Genomic DNA, 19,467 nt, shown 5'->3' on the forward strand with positions numbered 1-19,467 from the left:
AATATTGATAATAATTATAGTTACCATAAAATATATATATATATATATATATATATACACATATATTCTATGGAATTTTTAGAAATATTCAGTACATGTATAATAATTATTTACATTAATTATTAATATTGTTCAATATTTTATATTTTAAAAAAAATACATAATGCACCTTAAGATAACTCATGTTGGGTTAGGGCACATGAAGAAATGGGGGCATATTTATCAAGCTCCGTATGGAGCTTGATGCCCTGTGTTTCCAGCGACCCTCCAGGCTCGCCGGAAACAGAAGTTATGAAGCAGTAGTCTAAAGACCACTGCTCCATAACCTGTCTGCCTGCTCTGAGGCGGCGGACAGAAATCGATAGGGTTGATTGACATCCCCTTGCTAGCGGCCGCAAATCTGCAGGGGGCGGCATTGCACAAGCAGTTCACAAAAACTGCTGGTGCAATGGCGTTGGCATTTATCGATGTGCGGCAGACATGATGCGCTACTTCGTATCATGTCCGCTCGCACATTAATAAATGTGCCCCTTAGTGTACTCCTGTCGTGTTTATGTGCACAAACCCGACAGGAGTACATAGGAGTTTTGCTATGTTAGTGCAGTCCAGTAATGTATCCCATGTAAGCATTGTGTAGTATTATGTAGAACAGGTAATCCAGCAGAATAGTTAAAGGAGCAGAAAAGTGAATATTAAACTTTCAAGATTCCGATAAAGCACACAATCAAAAAAAATAAAAATATTTCCAATGTATTTACATTATCAAATTCACCTATTGGTCTTTTTGCTGGAAACTTGGCCCCTTTCTATAAGGGCATACTGAGGTATGCTCAGGACGGCACACAATTATTGAGCAGTATATATAAAAATGCTATACAAGCATATCTTATAGCTCCATTTCGTAAGCTTTCCTATTACGTAAAAGCAATTATACAAAGTATATCATATAGCAGGAAAGGGTGCTCTATATTAAATAGGACCACCATAACAAGCAGACACTGGTTGTTGAGATCATAAATAAAAAGAGATAAGCGCTCAACCTGGGAACGAACAATAGACTGGTTGTTGAGATCAGTTACTAGTATCAACTGTTCAACTTTAACATTGTAACAATTATGTTAACTATTACCATTTTAAGAATCATATATTTTTTCAGTGATAATAATCTTTTAGTAAGATTTTAAGTAAATATATTCTAGGTACTGAAATTTATCAGCTCCTTCACAGGTGTAACAATAATATTTGATTACTTCCTCTATTTTTGGGTTCCTATGGGTTGAAGAATATTCATTTTGAGAGTTTAAATTTCTCCCACTATTTATGGCCACAATGATCTTTTCCAGTCTTCAGCTGGCTTGTTTAATTGAAGTACCTTCAGCCACTCTATGGTAAAACTCTGTGGTAAACTAACCTTGTGAACGGCTACATACCTAAAAGTAATATTTATGATCAAAAACTATGGAGGCAATTTATCAAGCTCTTCAACAGACTTTTGCCAGCCTACGACTGCAGGCTCTCACGCCATATTTAATTTCCCTACCCTTTCGCCACCTCTTAGGCGGCAAATTTTGATATCCCCAGTCTAGTCCGACCGGGGAGCTTGAAAGCTCCTTCCCGTGCGTGATTGGCTGTGCCCGGGTAGGGGGCGGGATTGCATGCAAGCGCAAAATAGCACTCGTGTGCAATGTTGAATTCCACCAGGGGATTTCAGCCCGCCAGACGTATGTGCGCCCCTGTCCACCTCAGCTTGATAAATCGCCCCCTATATCTAGCAAAGCCACTGTTGTGGGTGTCCTCTGCTGTCACTCAGTTCTGCCAGCTGCAGCTTCCCTCTACAGGTCGTTTGACATGTGCATGCTCCTTAACCTAGAGAGAGTCTACAATCGCAAGGTAACCTCACTGCACCATCCAGTACTGATCTATCAGGGATGACTAGCAATCCCTGCTCTTACACAATTGGTTTTACCAGTGCACAAGGCAGGTTGCTTGTGCAATATTAAATTTCAGCATCTCAGTCTGCCTTACTACTTGCAAAAGCAGGAAGACATGTTCCCTGTCTGGGAACTTATCCTCCCAAGGTAAAATAAATGGGATCCTCTCTTTAAATTAAGAACATTTATAAGCAAGAAAGAATGTCAATCTATGTATATAGCCATTCCTACATGGATATATGTTACTTGGTATACACCACAGCTGGATTTATCAAATGTAATATACTCCAAAACATGGAATGGTGTATAGAAAAGGTTTGACATACGATGCTATATCAATATGTTTTATTAACGTCCTTGTGATTTCAACAAAATACTATAATAAAAATATATTTCAATTAAATTAAGAGCATTTAATTGTAGAACAAGAGTGCAAAATAATGTGCACATATCGTAAAATACAGAGGTCCTGAGTTAGATCTGCCATTACCATTTTACAGTACACACTTAAGTTACTCAAATTGTAGTTATCATTTAAAATTCAATTTTACCTCTTGTGAACTTGTATTCATTTCTTTTAATTTGAAAATGAATTAACTTTAACATTTATTTGAACTTACAATGACCAGTTTTACATACAATGACATCATTTTAGATATATGATTTAAACACTGGGGATATTAATGTTTAGGCAACACAACATTTGTGTAATGTAAATATTATTAAATAACGTTTCTTCCCAGATGTCCAGCATCACAGGCACGACCTTTGATGACACTAAAGGAAATAGCAATTGTAGAGCATGAGATTTAAAGGGACAGTCAAGTCAAAATTAAAACTTTCATGATTCAGATAGGGTATGAACGTTTAAACAACTTTCCAATTTACTTGTATCATCAAATTTGCTTTGTTTTCTTGGTATTCTTTGTTAAAAGCTAAACTTAGGTCGGCTCATATGCTAATTTCTAAGCTGAATATATCCAATAAGGCATTTTTGTGCAGGCACAAATCAGCAGCTCTTGAGGCTACCTTGGTATCCTACTGAAATTTGGGTTTCATGTCCCTTTAATTTTGGCTTTAGTATTCCTATAACAGTTGTAAAATAGAATGAAGCAGATTTTTCCACAACTGCTCTGATGCGGGTGGCTTGTAATCTTAATGATTTTTTCAATTTATAAGGGGCAAATTTAAGACAAGTTTTTTTAAATGAAACATCCGTTTTATTGAATTTTAGCCTATATAGGGCCAGATTATGAGTGAAGCGCTTACAGTTACGAACGAGCAATAAGGGGTTTATCGCGGATGTTTGTGCGCATCGGGTTTTTCGCTCGTATTACAAGTTGAAAGTAAACACGATCGTTTGAGCACAATTCAATTTAATGCGTGTTGGGTTAGCGCTTCCTCGGAGCCGTGGTTAACTGTTTTGCAAAACAAAAAAGTATCACAAACACATCAAAAATACTTTACAAAGTACAGTTACACTCATAATAACATCAATTAATAAACATTAATAATAAAAAAAATATTGCACAAAAAAGTTATAAGAGCTCAAAGATAGGAGGTCTCAGATGTTAGAAAAAAAAAGGCTGGCAAAGGACTTTTACATAGATACATATACATGTCTAAAGATGTATATGTATGTATGTATATATATTTATAAATATATATATGTATATAAATATATGTATGTATTTATATCTGTATATATGTATTTACAGACATATATAAACACATAATACATATGTACACACACACACATATATATATATATATATATATATATATATATAAAAAAACACGGGAGGGGTCAAAACTCTCAGGCCGGACCGGGTACACATCCTATGGCCCTGTAACATGCACAGCCCTGGGTGCAAAACAGCACTCTCAGGAAGCTGCACTGTCACCAGAGTCACAGGCAGGCCTGGGTGCAAGGCCCAAACAGGGAAAATTACAAAAAAATATATATATTAATATAGTACACAGAGAAAGTCCAGCACTCACTTACAAGCTCACAACTAAAATAAAAAACAGCAATGGAAGAGTTAGTTACCGCATCTGACCAAATGGGAAAAGCCCAGGTACCTCATCAAGGTCTCTTCCAAAATCCTGGGTTCCTAAACAGCCACACAATGCAGGCTCACAATCAAACAACTGTGTAAAATGAAGGGTGCACAGGCTTATGTAATCTCCCCAAACATATACAAAACATGGGAGGGGTCAGGCCGGACCGGGTACACATCCTATGGCCCTGTAACATGCACAGCCCTGGGTGCAAAACAGCACTCTCAGGAAGCTGCACTGTCACCAGAGTCACAGGCAGTTAACCCTGTTTGGGCCTTGCACCCATGCCTGCCTGGGGTTAACTGCCTGGGACTCTGGTGACAGTGCAGCTTCCTGAGAGTGCTGTTTTGCACCCAGGGCTGTGCATGTTACAGGGCCATAGGATGTGTACCCGGTCTGGCCTGAGAGTGCTGACCCCTCCCGTGTTTTGTATATGTTTGGGGAGATTACATAAGCCTGTGCACCCTTCATTTTTACACAGTTGTTTGATTGTGAGCCTGCATTGTGTGGCTGTTTAGGGACCCAGGTTTTTGGAAGAGACCTTGAAGAGGTACCTGGGCTTTTCCAATTTGGTCAGATGCGGTAACTAACTCTTCCATTGCTCTTTTTTATCTTAGTTGTGAGCTTGTAAGTGAGTGCTGGACTTTCTCTGTGTGCTATATTAATATATATATATATATATATACAGTGGGGCAAAAAAGTATTTAGTCAGCCACCAATTGTGCAAGTTACCCCACTTAAGAAGATGAGAGAGGCCTGTAATTTTCATCATAGGTATACCTCAACTATGAGAGACAAAATGTGGAAACAAATCCAGACAATCACATTGTCTGATTTGGAAAGAATTTATTTGCATATTATGGTGGAAAATAAGTATTTGGTCACCTACAAACAAGCAAGATTTCTGGCTCTCACAGACCTGTATCTTCTTCTTTAAGAGGCTCCTCTGTCCTCCACTCATTACCTGTATTAATGACACCTGTTTGAACTTGTTATCAGTATAAAAGACACCTGTCCACAACCTCAAACAGTCACACTCCAAACTTCACTATGGTGAAGACCAAAGAGCTGTCAAAGGACACCAGAAACAAAATTGTAGACCTGCACCAGGCTGGGAAGACTGAATCTGCAATAGGCAAGCAGCTTGGTGTGAAGAAATCAACTGTGGGAACAATAATTAGAAAATGGAAGACATACAAGACCACTGATAATCTCCCTCGATCTGGGGCTCCAAGCAAGATCTCACCCCGTGGGGTCAAAATGATCACAAGAATGGTGAGCAAACATCCCAGAACCACACGGGGGGACCTAGTGAATGACCTGCAGAGAGCTTGGACCAATGTAACAAAGGCTACCATCAGTAACACACTACACCGCCAGGGACTCAGATCCTGCAGTGCCAGACGTGTCTCGCCTGCTTAAGCCAGTACATGTCCGAGCCCATCTGAAGTATGCTAGAGAGCATTTGGATGATCCAGAAGCGGATTGGGAGAATGTCATGTGGTCAGATGAAACCAAAGTAGAACTGTTTGGTAGAAACACAACTCGTCGTGTTTGGAGGAGAGGGAATGCTGAGTTGCAACCAAAGAACACCATACCTATTGTGAAGCATGGGGGTGGCAACATCATGCTTTGGGGCTGTTTCTCTACAAAGGGAACAGGACGACTGATCTGTGTACATGAAAGAATGAATGGGGCCATGTATCGTGAGATTTTGAGTGCAAACCTCCTTCCATCAGCAAGGGCATTGAAGATGAAACGTGGCTGGGTCTTTCAGCATGACAATGATCCCAAACACATCGCCCGGGCAACGAAGGAGTGGCTTCGTAAGAAGCATTTCAAGGTCCTGGAATGGCCTAGCCAGTCTCCAGATCTCAACCCCATAGAAAACCTTTGGAGGGAGTTGAAAGTCTGTGTTGCCCAGCGACAGCCCCAAAACATCACTGCTCTAGAGGCGATCTGCATGCAGGAATGGGCCAACATACCAGCAACAGTGTGTGACAACCTTGTGAAGACTTACAGAAAACGTTTGACCTCTGTCATTGCCAACAAAGGATATATAACAAAGTATTGAGATGAACTTTTGATATTGACCAAATACTTATTTTCCACCATAATTTGCAAATAAATTCTTTCCAAATCAGACAATGTGATTGTCTGGATTTGTTTCCACATTTTGTCTCTCATAGTTGAGGTATATATAGGTATAGATATATATTTTACCAAAATAACATTAGATATGTGTAGAAATATGTATTTATGAATAAACAGAACGTATTCTTCTACGTGTTCTACGTGAAGAACATTGGAAATGTGAAATATTATACCGCACATGAGAATATGCAATCATGTTTGCGTGCGAGTAGTGTGTTAGGTTTTTCCCCCCACTTTTTTTTACTCTATAGACTTCTGTGGGGGAATAGGTTATCGTGCTCGCGATATTGTAAGTTTGTCTTTTTGTACGTGTTGGGTAAGCGCACGAGTGCTAACTTTACATTCAACTTGTAATATGAGCGTACCCCGACGCACGCAAAAAGCTTTCTTCTAGTGCAGTTAATGCTCAACCAGGAGCGCTCCACTTGTAATCTGGCTCATATTATTTTATTGTATCTTTAATAACATAAAAGTGACTCCAAATGAAGCAACCTAAAATTACCTGTTGCTATCTTTGCATTTACACATAGCATAAATATATTCTATGCTACAATTATGACCTCAAGTAGAAACACGACAATTAGCACAATGCAATTACAATATTCAACTAGCTGTACACACCAGAGTAAATCACAAACACCTAGTTTACGAGTTTTGAACGCTATAGGGAAAGTAAAGAATGTCACAAAAGAGGCGTTATTTAATTCCCTATAGCGCTGCTATTACAAGTTTAAAAAAACACTGCTTGTGCGGGCGATATGGAGATTTTAAGCTCCATACCGCTCCCCAAAAAAGTGCTGTGTTTGACGTGCTTGTGCACGCTTTCCCCATAGACATCAATGGGGAGGGCCGGCAAAAAAAAAGTCTTATCAACTGCGATCGCGAAAACAAAAGCTCCATAACGCAGCCCCATTGATGTCTAAGAGGAAGATAAAACCTGACACCCTAACATAATCCCCGAGTCTAAACACCCCTAATCTGCTCCCCTCTACATCGCCAACGCCTGCCTACAGTTATTAACCCCTAATCTGCCGCTCCGGATATCGCCGCCACCTAAGTAAAGCTATTAACCCCTAAACCTCTTGCCTCCCACATCACTACCACTAAATAAAACTATTAACCCCTAAACCGCCAGCCCCCCACATTGCAACAACCTAAATTCAACTATTAACCCCTAACCCTAACATAACACTAACCCTAACACCCCCTAACTTTAACATAATTAAAATAGATCTAAATTAAACTTACAATTATTAACTAAACAATACCTATTAACCCCTAAACAGCCAGTCCCCACATCGCAACAACCTAAATTAAACTATTAACCCCTAAACCTAACCCTAAACCTAACCCTAACACCTGATCACTTTAACATAATGAAATTAGATCTAAATTAAAGTTACTATTATTAACTAAATAAACCCATTAACCCCTAAACCGCCAGCCCCCCACATCGCAACAACCAAAATTAAACTATTAACCCTAAACCTAACCCTAACACCCCCTAACTATTACCTAAATAATACATATTTAAAACTAAATACCTGTAAAATAAAACCTAAGCCAGCTACAATATAACTATTTTTATTTCACAGGTAAGTTTGTATTTATTTTAGCTAGGTAGACTAGTTAGTAAATAGTTATTAACTATTTAATAACTACCTAATTAAAATAAATACAAACTTACCTGTGAAATAAAACCTAAGCTACCTTACACTAAAACCTAACATTAGAAAAAATAAAAAAACACTAAAATAACAACAACAAAAAAACTACCATTACAAAAAAATAAAAAAACCTACCATTACAAAAAAAACACACGAAATTATCCAAAAGATAAAGATTATTCCCATTCTAATACGCTTTAAAAAAAAAAAACAACAAAAAAAAAACACCCCAAAATAAAAAGCCTAATCTAGAATAAACTACCAAGGGCCCTTAAAATGGCCTTTTGTAGGGCATTGCCCTGAGATAAACAGCTCTTTTGCTAAAAAAAAAAGCACCCCCTAAAAATATACATTACACAAAATAACAAACAAATTATCAAACATAAAAAAAATATTCTTATTCTAAAACCCATAAAAAAAAACACCCCAAAATAAAAAAACTAATCTAGAATAAAATACTAATGGCCCTTAAAAGGACCTTTTGTAGGGCATTCCCCTAAAGATATCAGCTTTTTTATTGAAAAAATATTACAAAGACCCACTAACATTACAAAGCCCCCCCCCCAAATCCACAAAATAAAATAAAAACTATCTAAAAAACTGAAGTTACCAATTGCCCTGAAAAGGGCATTTGTATGGGCATTGCCCTTAAAAGGGCATTTAACTCTTTTACTGCCCAGTTCCTAAACTAAAAAATAAAACCCACCAAATAAACACTTAAAAAAGCCTAACACTAACCCCCTGACGATCCACTTACAGTTTTTGAAGTCCAGCTTGAACAATCTTCATCCCAGCAAAGTCTTCATCCAGGCAGCCTCTTCGATCTTCATCCCGGCGGCGACATCTGGATCCAAGCGGCAAAAAGTCTTCATCCAGGCGGCCTCTTCAATCTTCGTCCAGACGGCATCTTCTATCTTGATCCCGGAGACACGGAGCAGGTCCATCCTGAAGACATCATACGGTCACCGCCGTACACTGAATCTTCAATGCAAGGGATGCGATTCAAGATGGTGTCCCTTGCATTCCTATTGGCTGAAAAATTTGAATCAGTCAATGGAAGGAGAGCTGCTTAAATCCTATTGGCTGCTTTGAATAGCCAATAGGATTTTAGCAGCCCTAATTCCTATTGGCTGATTCAAATTTTCAGCCAATATGAATGCAAGGGACGCCATCTTGAATTGTGTCCTTTGCATTGAAGATTCAGTGGACGGCGGCAACTGTATGAAGAGGATGCTCCCTGTCAGATGTCTTAAGGATGGACCCGCTCCGTGCCGGCTGGATGAAGATCGAAGAGGCTGCCTGGATGAAGACTTCTTGCCGCCTGGATGAGGACTTCGCCAGCTGGATAAAGATAGAAGAGGCCATCTGGATGAAGACTTCTTTCCGCATGAATGATGACTTCGCCTGCGGGATGAAGATCCTTCAAGCGAGACTTTGACAACTGTAAGTGAATCGTCAGGGGTTAGGGTATATTCAAGGGTTTTTTGGGTGTATTTTTTTAGTTTAGGGTCTGGGCAGTAAAAGAGCTGAATGCCCTTTTAAAGGCAATGACTATACAAATGCCCTTTTCAGGGCAATGCTTAGCTTAGTTTATTTTAGATAGTTTTTTTATTTGGGGGGGGGTTGGTTGGGTGGTGGGTTTTACTGTTGGGTGGTGTTTGTATTTTTTTTTACAGGTAAAAGAGCTGATATCTTTAGGGCAATGCCCCACAAAAGGCCCTTTTAAGGGCCATTGGTAGTTTATTGTAGGCTAGTTTTTATTTTTATTTTGATAGGGCTATTAGATAAGGTGTAATTCTTTTTTATTTTTGATAATTTGTTTGTTATTTTTCATAATTTAGTGTGTTTTTTTTGTAATTTAGTTAGTTTTTATTTTTGTAATTAGATACTTTTTGTAGTGTTAGGATTTTTTTATTGGTAGTTTAGTTTTATTTAATTGGTAGTTAGTTTAATTTTAGTTTAATAATTATAATAGTTTGTTAGTTTAAAATTTTTTTTTTTAATTTGACAGGTAAGTTTTAATTTAATTTAAGATAGGGAAATTGTAATTTTAATATAAAGTTAGGGAGTCGTTAGGTTTAGGGGTTACTAGTTTAAATAAGTTTATTTTGTTGTGGGGGGCTTGCGGTTTAGGGGTTAATAAGTTTATTATAGTGGTGACAATGTCGGGGAGCGGCGGAATAGGGGTTAATACATTTTTTGTGGCAGTGATGTCGGGAGCGGCAAATTAGGGGTTAATAAATTTATTATAGTGTTTGCGAAGCGGGAGGGCCTTGGTTTAGGGGTTAATAGGTAATTTATGGGTGTTTAGTGTATTTGTAGCAGTTTAGTTATGAGTTTTATGTTACAGATTTGTAACTTTAGATGGTGGTACGGATCTTGTAGTTTTAGGCTGTAGCGCTCACTTTTTAGCCAGAATGCAAAACTCGTAATACCAGCGCTATGGGAATCCCATTAAAAACGTTCTTTTTTACGTGTTCGGGACAGACGTTGCGTTACAGGCTAAAAGGTGTGAGGTACACCTATGACGACAACACTTGTAATAGCTGCAGTGCTGTTTTAACCATATTTTCAGCGTTACAAGCCGCAATGCAAAACTTGTAATCTAGGTGAAAGATAGTAATAAAGTAGACTTCAAATTAGTAAAGTCTTGGCCTCTTTCTTAGGTCAGCCTTAGATGGTATATCAAAAAACAAGTATCCTTGTGTAGCCTCACATAGCAGAGGCATATGATAATGTATCATCCCCTTGTTTATAATATTAATTTACTATTCTTTATTTATTTTTAGGTCCGAACAAAAGATCGTGTGTTTGACAGCATCGGTCACCTTATTAACCATCACCTAGAGAACAATTTGCCAATTGTTTCCTCTGGAAGTGAACTGTGCCTGAAGCAATCAGTAGAGGGAAGACCTTGATACCACGTTCATGTTTATCACACCACAGAATCTGAACGGGAGCTGCATCTGAACGGGAGCTGCACATTCAGTGGCAGGAAATGATGCAATGAATTACAGATCACTTTCCTCTTGATTCAAAACCATGTGCCAGCTGTATTTAATTACTGGCACTTCTTAAAACATAATTTTTATAAAATTGTTTGATCCCTTAATGTGAATATACAATGTGTATATATACACTATATGTATATATAGATATAAATATATTTATATTTTTGGAGACTGTATGGTAAAAGAATTGGACTAAAGTCTGTTTTAATGACAACAAAAGAATACTTGTGGTAGTTTAGCTGAAAGTTGAATGCAGCTTTCTGTTTTAATAAATAATAGACAATGCTGCAAACATTGATCACAGTTTTTATCTAAAAAGCACAATATTAGGAAATAAAAGGATATTTAGATGTTAACTTTTTCTTTTTAAAAATAAACAGGAATATCCTGCTGTAGATGCTGTAGGATTATGCACATATTTGCAGTGTTTTCAGCATCCAAAGGTTTGAGTTCTTTACGGGCTGATATGATTCTTTAAACATACAGTCCCAAATGCACTGTTACTCAGTCTATAATTAATAATACAGAGAGTGTTTTTATGGGCTTTTGGATATTGCAGTGTCATAACAGGATCAGATATTAATCTCAATTTATGCTTTGTTGGTTAATCTGATCTTGGACTGAAGGTTCTAAGGTCCTTATATTCGAAAAGCATTTTATCCCTTTTTTTTAGAGCAACAAAAAAAAAATGCAGTATAACAAAATGCTTTAAAATTTCTGGTGTTAATATTTCAATTTTGTTATGAATAATGTAATGTAAAAAAAAAAATCCTAACATACATTGACATTCCAGTGAATTGAAGGAAAATGTTTACAGCTTCTTGTACATATGGTGATGTATATTTTAAGTATGCAAATGTAAGATTTTTTATACTTTTATGTAGCAATGATGGTACCCAGTACCATATAATGAAGATTCATAATTAACTCCAGCCTCGAAAGCTCAGGATTTTAAATGGTAGAGAGAAGCATGGGTGGCCAAAGAAATTTGTTCTGTGGGGGAGGGACAAACAATTAAATGGTCTCCGTGGCAACATTTGCAATAGGAGGGCGTTGCTTGTTCTACTGTTGTTCTGCACATCATTTTGAAAATGTTGATTTATTGGCAAAAGGGAGCACCATTTTGTGTTCCCTCCAGACACCCATAGACAAGGTATATATAAACTGGGGGAAAAAAATATGGAAAACTGCTGGTAACTTTAAAGGTTATATATAATCATAAATTAGAATATCTTGTTTTTGTTTTATTAATCATGACTTTATTTTCATTTTTTATTATTACAAATGTTTGCTTTTTCAAACATTTCCACCTTTGGTTATCGCAAACTATATTAAATTTCTGTTACTATCGACAACCTACGGAAACTAGCCCATTGTTAAATTATGGCTATCAGCTGAAGGTACTCAAATACACTATCTAGACTTTAGACTTTGTTGAAGAAATTGAGTGTAGTTTATGTGATTTATAAAAAACATACTTGTTTGACCTCTAAAATGTGTCAAGCCCTTACAGTTCTTCATTTCTGTAGCACCAAATATGTACTCGTGAACTTTGATCTGCATCTGGTAATAATATATCAGACTTTGCTGTTATAGAGGAGTCTCTCTTATCTTGATATATGTCTGTTTATATAGGGGCTGATGGGATGTAGGTTAACCTTGTGAATGTATCTATATGCAAATCTATATGAATTTATGCTTGAATACAAAAGGCAACATTTTCATGTAATTTCCTATTTGCAGCAGTTTTACCCAATCAGATTTAATGTGAACATTTTAATGAAATTTCAGGGGATAATTTGGATTGACCCGGGTCCATGACTACAAATGAAAAACACTGGAGTTTTTTTGCAAAGTAGCATATCCCTTGTACTGGTTGTATAAGGAGCATTATAAGAGGTCAATGTTGATATTGTGCTTACGCTTTGGTGTGCATAGGACTTCAAAAAAAAATATTTGTAATGAATTTGTAGAGCACCCAGCTGCAGCTTTCTGCTTTCAATGTTTCTTTATATATATATATAAACACGCATATATATACTGTATATATATATATAAACACGCATATATATACTGTATATATATATATAAACACGCATATATATACTGTATGCATATATATACTGTATATATATATATATAAACACGCATATATATACTGTATATATATATATAAACACGCATATATATACTGTATATATATATATATATAAACATGCATATATATACTGTATATATATATATATAAACACGCATATATATACTGTATATATATATATAAACACGCATATATATACTGTATATATATATATAAACGCGCATATATATACTGTATATATATATATATAAACACGCATATATATACTGTATATATATATATAAACACGCATATATATACTGTATATATATATAAACACGCATATATATACTGTATATATATATATAAACATGCATATATACTGTATATATATATATATAAACACACATATATATACTGTATATATATATATATAAACACGCATATATATACTGTATATATATATATAAACACACACACAATTGTTCATCCAAAAATTAAAAGCTTTTTATTTTTTAAAACTGTTTTAAAATTCTTGGGCTTTCATGTAAATAGATACCGTACTTCCTTACACAATGTTGAGCCACTAGTAAATCATTTATTTACAGACCCTGGCAGTTGCCCATATCTCAAAGATTTGGGAAGCTGAGATATCCACAGTCTGACTCTATTAGATACAGTGACTTTCATTGTGAAGAAATATCTGTTGTGTATCATAACCACTAGTATAAAGCATGAGTAAAAAGTGGCATACTCAAATGTATTATAGATATTTATATATATATATATTTATTTTTTAATTAAAAATAATGTAACTGTAATTATTATTCAGATACATTTGTCTTTTTTTTTCCAAACCAAAACTTTACAATAGATGCACATATTAATTCCAACCTATTTAGAATAGTTCACAGACCTTCAGTCACAAAGCTTGATTTAAAGTGAATGTAAATTTTGATGCTAAAGTGCCCGGTTTTAAAAAATTTGATTAAAAACAGGGGCACTTTAATTCATCAAAATTTACATTTCACTTGTGTTGAGAAAAAAAACGTACCTTTTAATCTTCACAGCAGCTCCAGCTTCCTCCGGTCGTTGCAAGCCATTTGTGAGGTCAGAAATGATGGATGGGTCATCCTCCAATCACGGCTCCCCCCCCCCCCCATCGGGGAATCAGTGACTGATTCAAAGCCATGATTGGAGGAAGCCTGATTCCTCATTTTAGACCCAGGAAGAGGCTTTGTGACAGGAGGAGGAAGCTGGAGCTGCTGTGAAGATTAAAAGGTAAGTTTTTTTTTCTCAACAGGAGTGAAATGTAAATTTTGATGAATTAAAGTGCCCCTGTTTTTAATCGAATTTTTAAAAACCGGGCACTTTAGCATCAAAATTTACATTCACTTTAAAGAATAAAAGTTATCTATCTAGGGAGGAGGGTCCTATAACACTTCTGTCCCTTCCTGCTTCCATGTCTCGTCTGCATTTATTGGCTTAGATTTATAGACACTTGCTTCACCTATATTTTCTGGCATTTTATAAGTGGGTGTTCATTCCATTAACATTTTTATTTGTGTGCCCTGGTCATTATATGATATTTCAATCATCAAACACGAACCTCAAGCATCGAGACTGACTTGAAAGGGGAGGATACAAATCTTTATGAATTCTGCAATTTTTTATATTAGTTCTACATACACTTTTATTGAATATAGGCTATTGTGGAATCTGTTTGCTCATTACAAATAAAGATATTACTAATAATAATTATAATAAGAATAATAAATGTAAACATTCAGCTGAGTGACTGATGTTTGTAAAACCAAACCAATCAGACAAACACAGTTGAGTTCAATAAGACAAACCTTTTGCTAATGTGGATTTTTAAAAATTCAAATGAACTTCTAAGTGTCTGGTTGGTGTAGAAAGTGCATTGATTAATCAGTGCTGCACATTTAGTGCTTTTAATACTGGTATTTGCAGAAATGTTGAATGTCTAGGTTGTCATACTGAGGGAGTGTGATAAAAAATGATCTAATATTGTGAGGCCCTAGTACAGATGACACATTAGTCAGACAGCATTTATTTAGCCTTATGGCAGAATTATTTCTTCCTGTGTAAATCGACTGATTTCAATTGTGTAGGTTATTTTGGCACGTTAAACGGCAGCAGCAGAAAACAGTTTGTGCATTTTAATGTGTATATAATTCACTTATAGATACATAAATATCTGTATTTGAGAGGGCTCCATTTATTAAGGGTCGAGCGGACTTTATTCGCTACCACGAATCATGTTCTCATGACATCACTGCTAGTTGACAGAATATGCTGTCCGAATTTGACATTGCACAAGCATTTGACAAATAATGCTTGTGCAATACTGCTCCCTGCTTCCTGGTGGCCAATTAGCCATGAGCAGGGGCTGTCAATTATCCTGATCAGATCACGATGATCTAAATCTGCCACCTTTTAGGTAGGGGAGAGTTTAAGGATGGGCCTCTGAAGCAGCAAATGCTTCTTGATAAATGTTGCTTAATATATAGTTGTTTGGCTTAGAAATATTGGTGAAACCATTGCAGAATTTTGCAGTGTCAGAGAAAGTTAAAGTGATGATATTTCACATATTTATTTGCTACAATAAGTCTGATCAAGACTAGAAAAAAACTGCTTGTTTATTTTCAAACCTTAAGGCTCAGTAACAGTAGAGACACAAAGCTGAGCAAACAGGATCTCAAGTCAGGAACCTTGTCCACACTGGCCTTAGTATATGGGGCTCTTTATATTTGGCTAAAATATTGTAGCAAGTCAGGTTGTTAGGAACCCATGTTTTAGCTCAGCTCTGAGAAGTCAACGAAAAACTCACTTGGCCTTTATTAATTAAATTATTTCATCTGTAAAAAATGGTCCAGCTGACTGAGATAGCTACCCGGTTTTAAATAACTTTAATTGTTTTTAGAAGAATTATTCCATTCATATAAATTAGTAAACCCCAATTTGTGTAGAAGGATGTCATTAGAAGAGATTATTTTCATTCATGGAGTTTTTGTACTTAGGTTCTCCTTTACATCCTACAGTTGTTACTGTACATGTTTTACACGTATGTGTACTGGAAATTATAGTCGTGTTAGCTTTTGTGGAGGCAATACTGGTTTTTCAAGGTGTCAGGTGCTGAAAATAAAGATCTAAACTTTAGAATGCTGTTATAAAATAGCTAAATGTGTAATACTGCAAAAATAATTGTAATAATATATCATAATCTGGGAACATTGTCTAGATACCATCATACTATTTAGGGTTTAAGGGCATCTCTTGTTTATTGGTATAAAGAACAAAAATATGTTATTTTATCAACAACAAATGGATACATTGCCCTCATTTGCAAAAGGAGGGTGAAGTTGCACACCTTGTTGCTTTGTGTGAGCAACTTTATTAGCTCATAGGAGAAATGTTTTGGGGCACCTAACACTTTTTCAAGCTACTTAAAATGAAGACATAGCATATATATAAACCAAAGCAAATACAATTTGGACCAGTCCCTCATGCACATGTGAAAGAAGCAAACTAAAATATCTTAATTATTCCATCAATTTTAACTTTAAATTTGTATCTAAAATGTAACAGTTTTCCACATTTATGTTTATTACTGGGGAAAAGATGTGTAAAACATTTACTTTTTTTTTTTGTGTGGCTATTTATGATTTTCAAATTGGATTTTTACATTAATCAAAAATGACTGTCTGGGTTATATATACTTGTATAAACAGTTTATTTTTTTCTTTCAAAACTAGTATCAGTAGTAATGAACCTGAACTAAATTATTTAAAGGGACAGTCAACCATAGAATTGTTATTGTTTTAAAAGATAGATAATCCCTTTATTACCCATTCCCCAGTTTTGCATAACCAACACAGTTATATTAATGTACTTTTTACCTCTGCGATTACCTTGTATCTAGGAACCTTCTTCCAGCCCCCTGATCACATGACTGTGACTTGTTATTTTCTATTGTCTTGCATTTAGCATTGTTTTGTGCTAGAGCTTAAATAACTTTCTGTGCCTGAACACAGTGTTATCTATATGGCCCACGTGTACTTTCTGTCTCTTTGTGTTGAAAAGAGATTTAAAAAGCATGGGATAAGAGGCAGCCCTCAATGGCTTAGAAATTAGCATATGAGCCTACCTATGTTTAGTTTAAACTAAGAATACCAAGAGAAAAAAGCTAATTTGATGATAAAAGTAAATTGGAAAGTCAATTAAAATTAAAAGTCCTATCTGAATAATGAAAGTTTAATTTATACTTGACTGTCCCTTTAAATGTTTTCTGATAGTATCATGCAAATCTATACCTAAAGATGCTTGGGGCAATAGTGTTAGGGATTTCTGTAGTCTAATTGTCCCTCGGATTTACTTTGTGACAGTGGAACATATACAGGAGATGAAAAAAACAAAGTGTGACATCTCCATCCAGAAAAACATAGCACAGTTGGGTGCCATGTTTGCTATAATCTGCCCTTGTAGGGGGTGCGGTTGCTAATGACTTAGGTTCTGCATATCAAGTTTAACTAAGATAGCATTATTAAAACGTGTAATGTATGTATATATGACGATCAAGCCCATTTGTTACAAATATTCTAAATATTTATATATATATATATACACTGTTAATTTAAAAAGATAGACATTTACACTACGTAATGTTAGTAATTACGATGTATATTGCATTATCATCTTGTTATTAAAAGTCATTCTTTTAACACTTGAAACAAATGTTCTTGTAACTTTCTGGAGCATGAAATTTAAATGAATTCATGTTAGTATTTCAAATTGATTACCGAAGAATATTATTCCTGTATTTGTAATCTCTTTCTAACAGGTTTATATAAACATATTAACAGAAACTTGTTTTGTTTGATGATTTAATGTGCTAGTAATTGGATTTAACCCATTGATTGACAGCAAGCACTGCGACAGATTGTATAGCAATTCTTTTCAACTTTCTCTGGCGGCCAAATGGTTAAAAGCTAGATCTCAATATTAATTGTGTTTGATTGAAACCAAAGCTTTATGTATATTTGTCAATATGCACTATGAAAATGATCTTGCATTAATTTTGCTGTGAATTAATAACTGGTGATAAAAATGCTTTTTGAATATAAGGCAAAAACAGGCTTGGCAATAGCCAGAGTGGTATAATGTATCTTATTGCCTATATTTATGCTTTTTTTTTTTTTCAATGTACTTGGGCACTTTTAAGAATAAGGGCAATTTTATGTGTAGCAGGTTTTCATGGCTTTCAAAATGAGGCCTTTTACTGGTGGCTTGGTCCTTATAGTGATTACATTTCTGCAAAGCTTTGCAGACCTTTGAAAACTACATTGTCTAAGCATATACAGAGCCTTTAGAATGCAGATAGTGACCAATATTCACTTAAATAGTTGAGCCACAAATGTTTGAATCTGTCTTCCCTCTTCCACACTATTAAGAACCTTTTCAAGCGTCTCATTCAAAGTCAAGTCTGGCCTGAATTTTACATTAAAATAGAACGTTAAACTTAAAGGGACACAAAACCCACATTTTTTCTTTCATGATTCAGATAGAGTATGCAATTTTAAACAACTTTCTAATTTACTTTTATTGTCTAATTTGCTTCTATCTCTTTATATTCTTTGTTGAAAAGCATATCTAGATAGGCTCAGTAGCTGCTGATTGGGTGCTGCACATAGATGCCTCGTTTGATTGGCTTACACATGTGCATTACTATTTCTTCAACAAAGTATATCTAAAGAATGAAGCAAATTAGATAATAGAAGTAAATTGGAATGTTGTTTAAAATTGTATTCTCTACCTGAAGCATGAAAGTAAAAATGTGGGTTTAGTGTCCCTTTAAGGTAACTTAAAGGGACAATCAACATTAGAATTTTTGTTGCTTTAAAATATAATCTCTTAATTACCAATTCCCCAGTTTTGCATAACCAACACATTAATAATTTTACAAGTTTTACCTCTGTAATTACCTTGTATCTAAGTCTCAGCAGACTGCCCCCTTATTTCAGTTCTTTTGACAGACTTGCAGTTTAGCCAATCAGAGCTGTCTTCATGGTAAATTCACGTGCATGAGCTCAATGTTATCTATATGAAACACGTGAACTAATGCCCTCTAGTGGTGAAAAACTATCAAAAATGCATTTAGATTAGAGGCGGCCTTCAAGGTCTAAGAAATTAGCATACGAACCTCCTAGGTTTAGTTTTCAACTAAGAATACCAAGAGAACAAAGCAAAATTGGTGATAAAAGTAAATTGGAAAGTAGTTTAAAATTACATGTCCTATTTGAAACATGAACGTTTTTTTTGGACTTGACTGTCCATTTAAACTCAAAATTTCACTCCCTATAAAGGTCTAGATTACAAGTGAGGCGCAATCAATATTGCGGGTTGCATTATCTTTTGGGCAGCCTTGTGCAAAGACGCTCTATCTGGTATTGCAAGTGTTTTGATTAATATTTTAACTGAAGCATTTTAACAAAGACAAAACTTGTTCAGCATACCCCATACTTCAAATGGATGTGACAGGGAGC

At 35.5% G+C, this 19,467-nt stretch overlaps 1 protein-coding gene across 1 annotated transcript in view; it reads left to right on the forward strand.

Moving 5' to 3' along the window:
• Nucleotides 1-10,731, forward strand: part of SHC3 (SHC adaptor protein 3) — a 283,686-nt gene extending 272,955 nt beyond the window's left edge. Inside the window, exon 13 of the mRNA XM_053702398.1 lies at nucleotides 10,603-10,731. Within this exon, the coding sequence (XP_053558373.1) occupies nucleotides 10,603-10,731 (129 nt within the window). The remainder of the gene's footprint in view (nucleotides 1-10,602) is intronic.
• Nucleotides 10,732-19,467: the final 8,736 nt, after the last annotated feature.

The sequence above is a fragment of the Bombina bombina genome, chromosome 2, assembly GCF_027579735.1.
Source record: "Bombina bombina isolate aBomBom1 chromosome 2, aBomBom1.pri, whole genome shotgun sequence".
NCBI classification, from domain to species: Eukaryota; Metazoa; Chordata; class Amphibia; order Anura; family Bombinatoridae; genus Bombina; species Bombina bombina.